This window comes from Cibotium barometz, chromosome 39 (assembly GCF_041138505.1).
Source record: "Cibotium barometz isolate CiBa-2024 chromosome 39, ASM4113850v1, whole genome shotgun sequence".
NCBI lineage: Eukaryota > Viridiplantae > Streptophyta > Polypodiopsida > Cyatheales > Cibotiaceae > Cibotium > Cibotium barometz.
Window position 1 is genome coordinate 15,293,597 of NC_141084.1, and position 6,722 is coordinate 15,300,318.

General features: G+C 39.6%; 1 protein-coding gene across 1 annotated transcript; it reads right to left on the reverse strand.

The window, feature by feature from the left end:
• Positions 1-1,348: 1,348 nt before the first annotated feature.
• Positions 1,349-6,147, reverse strand: LOC147615771 (putative glycosyltransferase At5g03795). The gene is made up of 4 exons (XM_086778373.1): positions 5,124-6,147; positions 4,492-4,655; positions 3,229-3,577; positions 1,349-3,077 (listed from the first exon to the last, which is right to left on the reverse strand). Exons 1-4 carry the CDS (start codon positions 5,541-5,543, stop codon positions 2,412-2,414), a joined length of 1,599 nt encoding a protein of 532 aa, XP_086634499.1. The 5' UTR covers positions 5,544-6,147; the 3' UTR covers positions 1,349-2,411.
• Positions 6,148-6,722: the final 575 nt, after the last annotated feature.

The following is a 6,722-nucleotide window of genomic DNA, read 5'->3' on the forward strand; positions in this document are numbered from 1 at the left end:
TTCTTGCTCGGTAATCTCCATAGCTTCAAAAACATGAAGAGGGATGTAGGGAAAGAAGATGTGCAGGTCCACACCCCACAAACCTTGTCCCTTGCACACTCAACTTTGGCCAAAACATGTCCAGTAAAAAATTAGTCTAACTAGATTAAATTTGAGATCAAATAATATCCTAATGCCATGGCCATCACTCAAGATCACCATTGCCCTGATTTTTGTCATGAAACTTGAAAATATTTCTATGTTTGCATCAGTTTCCTCAAGAAAATATTGGGAAAAATCAAGAAACTTAAGAAAGATCAAAAAAATCAAGAAACTCAAGAATCTCATAATTTTTTTTTGAAATGAAGATGAAGATGAATCAAAACCAAGCTCTAATACCAATGAAACAAAGTGACATCTTGATTAGCCTAGCTTAGCCTTGGATTAACCTAGCTTAGAGATATTAGCCTAGGTTTAGAGAGAGGATTGGTAATTTTAAGTAATTCATTCCTAAACTAGGCTTATGTTGACTTATATAGAAGACCCCCCCCCCCCCCCCTTTTCACATTATACTTTAATGTGTCTATGGGCATGGTCCTTTTCCTGTTATCCCAAATCTCTTGGCCTTGGGCCCAAGTTACATCAAATAGAAGAATGTATAGACAAGTGGTTTGGTTTTCTCTCGGTTTTCTTGAACCACCTTTGGGTCCAAATTTTGGTGCTTTGCTTTCGACTGATTTGGTAGATGTGCTTTGGAGCTTTAGACTTGAGAAATTGGAAAAAAGAAGAAAAAAATAATAACTTGGAGGTTAGACCTCCTAAGTATGTGATGGAGTTTCCTCCTCCCTCCTCCCTCCTCAGAATTAATGTAATTTGGGTAGCAGATCAACAAAATTAGCAATACCTAAGTATGTGTCAGAGTCAGTGGATGCCGGTCTTCAATACCACCTTCTCTTTTGAGCCATGTTTTTTTATGCACCTTGTATGAAGATGTACTAAATACCTTGGCAACATAAAAGTAGAATATGCTCGAGTTAAATTACATAGGCTTTGAGAATTTTGTTGCACAAAGGGCAATTCTTTCATTCATTAAGATATCCTTTGAAAAACATCCCACGTCCCATTTGTTATTGTCATCATCCCAGAAGAGAGTACTCCATGTCAGTGCCAGAAATAAACCTTTTTTCTAACCAGTGAAAACAAGGATGACCTTCAAACTCAACCGGTTTTTAGCATAGGACAATGGTTTTATAACTAAAATTTCCAAATTTTCAATTTTTAAATTCAAGGCTACTCAAAATTACAATCAGTTTTTCACAATTTGAGCTGTGAAAAATTACAATAAAGGACGGTTTTTTTTATGACACTGCTTGAGTGTTTCCAATAAGGAGATGTACATGCTTAAGATAGCTTTTGATGCACATCCCATTCCCCTAGCTGTTAGCTATGGTCTCCACTTCAAGCTCAACAGAAGATAGAAAGCATTGCTTGCTCCAAAGACCAATTCAGAAGGATGTGATTTGACATGATTCCTTATGAGAAGAGCACATTGCTGTCTGGACAGGCCAAATCTCAGCTGAATCATTGTGGGCTATAAGGATAAATGAAAACAGTCAATTATTTGCCAATAAGGACATTGTTATTTGGGCTTGAATGTTAAACAAACTGCAGAGACTTATCAAGCAAAACATGCCTTTATACATACATATATACTGTTTGGGCTAAAGCCCACATGCATTTTAAAAGCAAGACAAAGGTTACAGTTGTTCATTCAAAACTCCATTACAATATGTAGCTATAATTTACAAGCAAGTACAAGCTTACTAACAAACTCAATGCAATTTCTATCTTGCAAGAGGAGAGGTCTATGAAACAAGATAAAAGGGAGATGCTTGAGATGCAAGGGGCATGTTTGTAGTGAGTTGAACATGGCACCAGTTAGAGGATTTTATGGACCTATCTTATGAAGGCACCCCCCCACTGCAGCTAGCATGTCCAAAGGACAACTTGTTTGGTGCAAGATTTCACCACTTTTTGAAGAAATTTGTTCTAAAACTAATGTAACTCCAGATGCATGTGTTTCAAAGTTGTGCAGCTGTCAAGAACCTCTAACATGCTGATGGTAATGCTGTGACCTCATGATGATGATGATGTGATTGGTAAGGGGATGACGATATCGATGGCATTGACATGGCAAAGACCGCAGCTGCAGCGGCGATGATGATGGCAGTGGTGACGGCTGCATTAGCAATCATAAAATGATGACAACAAAATTGGCATCATGGATGTGGAGGCAGCAGCAGCAGCAATGACGATGATGACAATGGTTGTAGTGGTTGCAGCATCTGGAACAACGATCGTGATTATGATTACAATGACTCTGGCCACATGATGATGAAGGCATGTGAGCCTGGTAAAATTCCCTCCACAGGCTAATAGTAATTGAGCCGGATGTTCAGTCTCCTTAGCCACACGGAGTGGAGGATCATGTGAAAGAGATCATACCGGCGGGGCGGTTGATTGAGGAGGAAGTGCCTCTGAACTTGCCTCACTCTCTCTTGCATCTCCCCATATTTAGACACAGGCACAGCTTGGAGGATACTCTTGAGCTCAGGGATGTCCTCCTCCATCACTCTGAGTGAGAAAGCATCCCAATCCAACACATCACTGAATGGCAGCACAAAGCTGTCTGCGATCACGACAGGAATGCAGTCATTGTAGATGGCCTCCACAATCCTTGGGCTGTTAACCTCATAGCCACCAGGGCAAAGGCAGAACTTGCTTTTCTTCATGAGATCTTGATACGAGTACTCTGCAGGAAGTTTATGGAACACTTTGATATCTTCATCTTTTCCCTCCCAGTATTTGTAGAGGATGGGTCTCACAGGCCCATGGTCTTGGCCAGCAAAGAAGGCCAGATGTGGCCTTTCTTTCATAGGCGGGCCTCCTAGCTCGGCCGGTATGTATCCCCCCACCAAGTTAATCTCTGCTAAGCTGGCATCTTTATCAGGCACATAGCCTTCGGACCTGTTGGCATTGCAGAGTACTCGGATTGCGTGTTTCTCGAGATGTGGGTGTGCTTTGGAGACATGGGGACCCTGAAAACCAAACAGGTGTGAGCCAAGTGTTGAACTCAATTGACAAATGCAGAACCACAACCTAAACCATGTTATTTACTGTAAGAAAGTGGCACTAATGAAAGGATTAAAATGATAAGATCTGCACAGCATTGATATTAATTGACCTTACCCAATCATGGCATGAAAGCATAAAGTGATCAGACCCTTGACTCCTGTTCCAGAAGGGATACTTGTCGCCCACAACTTCGACATAGTCCTTGACAAAGTGCAGCAAAGGGCTCATGTCTCTGGACTTTGGCTTGTAGAGATAGGTGACCATCATGGAGACACTGAATGGCAGAAAGAAAACATGGGCTTTGAAAGGGTCCTTGGTAACAAAAGGGTTGGTCTCTTGAAGCTCTTGGATGAAGCGACCCTCAGTCGAATAGATCTCTTTGCATGGCCCATTGTGCACCAGAGGCTCCTCCCCTTCTGGGTAAACAAACACCTTGAATCTCTTCTCCATTTCAAGGTAGCTCCTATCAACATGAAAAGCCCTCAAGTTCAGTCAAATTTGAAAATTCTCCACTCTAAATCAAACACCTTGAATCTCTTCTCCATTTCAAGGTAGCTCCTATCAACATGAAAAGCCCTCAAGTTCAGTCAAATTTGAAAATTCTCCACTCTAAATCAAGCATAAGTTATGCTCAACACCAAGTTCAAAGATAAACTATGCTAGACTTCAACCGCCGCAATGGTAAGGTATACATACAGACAGACATACGTATGCATGTAAATGCATGCATACATACAGACATACACACACATACATTTACACATGTATATCACATACACAAATGCTAGCATACGTACATCCTTACGTATATTTATGTATGTGAATGCTTACATACATACATACATATACATGTGTAAATGTATGTGTTTATGTATGCATGCATGCAAGCATTTATGTATGTATGAATGTGTGTATATATATGCAATGATGCATTTATGTATGTGTATGTGTGCATGTGTGTAATACGTATGTATCTAGATGTGTATGCATATGTATGTATGCATGCATGCATATATGCTTCATATCTGTATGTATGCATTTATGTACATGTATGTATGTATGTATGCGTGTATATGTATGAGTGCATGCAATTATGTATTTAATCAGAAGCAAGCTCAAGTGAGATATTTGAGTTGGATTTGATTTGTACGAGGACTTGCTCTACATAAAGGAAGTTTTGCATATGTATGTATGCCAAGTTGTAATCAAAACTGCCAATGAGGTGATAGCTCAAGTGGTGAAGGTGTTTGTCTAGGACAAGGAGTTCAAAACCCCACTAGGTGCTTCCTCGGCGACATCGCCTACTACGGGCGGATAAAAAGCGCCTATGAGCGGTGAAAACATACTTGACTTGATTTGACTTGTAGGAGGGCTTACTGTTGGAAGATGGAGGCATCCCTGTAGATGGGTCCCCATGGGGAATACTCGCCTGTCTGCTCCTGAGCTTGCAATGCCCGTGTGGCGTTCTTTTCCAGCACCACCTTCCTCAGAGCTGACCTTGCAGCCCTTAGACCTGCCTCCAACCCTCTCAAGCTCAGAATCTGATCATCATCACATCATTGAAAAAATAATCCAGATTGAGATACATACATCTAGAACTCAAATTAATAAAGGATCTCTATTTATTGGATTCCCAAAAGCATCTATGCTTACTTGTGAAGTGGGTAGATTATTGGAAATGAACTAACACTAAGAAACCCATATTTACTTGTTGAGAGGGTAGATTATTGGAAAAGAACTAACACTAAGAAACCCATATTTACTTGTTGAAAACATGTTAAACCTTACACCATTAGAACCATGCATAAAATAATACAAATTGAGATACATACATCTACAGAACTTCTCAATTCATTAGATTCCCAATAGCATCAAAAAACCATGTTTACATATTAATCAAAAAATAACAAAACACTAAGAAACCCATATTTACTTGGTGAGTGGGTAGATGATTAAAAACCATGCTGAGTAGTTAATAATAATGTTGTAAAAATTGGTTTTGAGGGTACCTCTGGTGGGGGGTGGATTGCTGATGCAGTGGAATTTGATCCGGGCAAAGCCAGTTTTGTTGGTGACACATGGCTTGCATTGGTGGCTATAATGTTTGATTTGCTGGATTGGTTGAGTTTATTGGGAGTGGTTACATTTGCTTCAACAAGGCTAGCATTGGACTTGAGCTTATTGACATCTGTTGGGTGGGTTAATATAATATTAGTGCTGGCATTAGGGTTGATTTGTGGATCATTACTGTTGGTGGAGGTGGAGGTGGAGGTGGAGGTGGAGGTGGAGGTGGAGGTGGAAGGGTACCAAGGGAAGGGCAAGATGTGCCAATGGTAAGAATCAAAGAAGAAGAAGGTGGTGAGGAGGAGGAGGGCAATGAGAGAGGCATGTTGGGGGGTGTGGAGCTGTTGAAATCCTGGGAGCAGCATGACATGGAAGGAGTTTGTAGATTAATGAGCCCCCTTGATATCATTAGAATTTGATCAAAATGTAGAGATTAAGCTCAATTTTGTAACACGAATGTTATGAAATATGCAGAGATTAAGCTCAAATTTGTTGCAGGAATGCTAATTGGGCCAAAACTGAGAAGGAAAGCATATAAGCGACTCAAGCAAGATGGATTATGATCAGAAAATTTGAGAGAGAAGGCCAGCAAACGTTTGGATTATATATGATAAAACTAAAGGTAATTATCCAATTAAGGTCCAATTGTGAGAGGGATGATGAGGTTAATTGACGCAATTAAAGCAGAAAAGTAGGAATAATTTGGCAGATTATGACAAGAAAGACAACAAAAAAAAAAGATGGTAGAAAGAATGAAGCAAAGGATCATTAAGAAATGGGACTGAAGATTAACGATAGGATTAAGTAAAATTTTGGATAAGGAGGAGTGATGGGGCAGATGTTTTTGAAGGATGCAAGAGGCGGCAGTGGAGGAAAGATGCATGGAGTGAGAGAGAGGCAAGGGAGAGAAAATAATTAAAATAGAAAAGATTACTTCAAAATTAGAGCAAAGATTATGCCGAAAGGGGAGCATAATATGTTTTCGTATTCCTGCAACCAACCTTCCAATTTAATTTTGTTTATTTCTTCCCGCTTTTATTTGGGCCATTTTTTTAAAAAAAAAAGAAAAAAAAAGTGCGAGGGTGATAAGTGGTGGCAAAAGCTTTTGAATTATTATTATTATTATATATTAGATTTATTTAAAAAATATACTAGTAATAATTATTATTATTTTATTCGACTTTGGATTCTCTCGGAGCTCAAACGTGTGAAGGGGGCGCCGGCACACGTGTACAGGATTTCAGAGATTAGCCAAGAATCGGGTGCCAAGTGTGAAGGGGCGCTGCCACACGTGTACAGGATTTCAGAGATTAGCCAAGAATCGGGTGCCAACTGTCAGCCCTAAATTTGTCGCTACATTTTTTTCTAAAATCTTCAAGAGGCAGTTACTATCAGTTACACGAAAATAAAATTAAAATAAAATTAAAAATGGTGAGAATAATAATAAATTATTCTAAACCTCCTATCGAATTAACTACACAGCAACTGATCCGAATTCCAAACGATCTCAAAAACGGTTAACTATATAAACCCTTCTTTAAAGC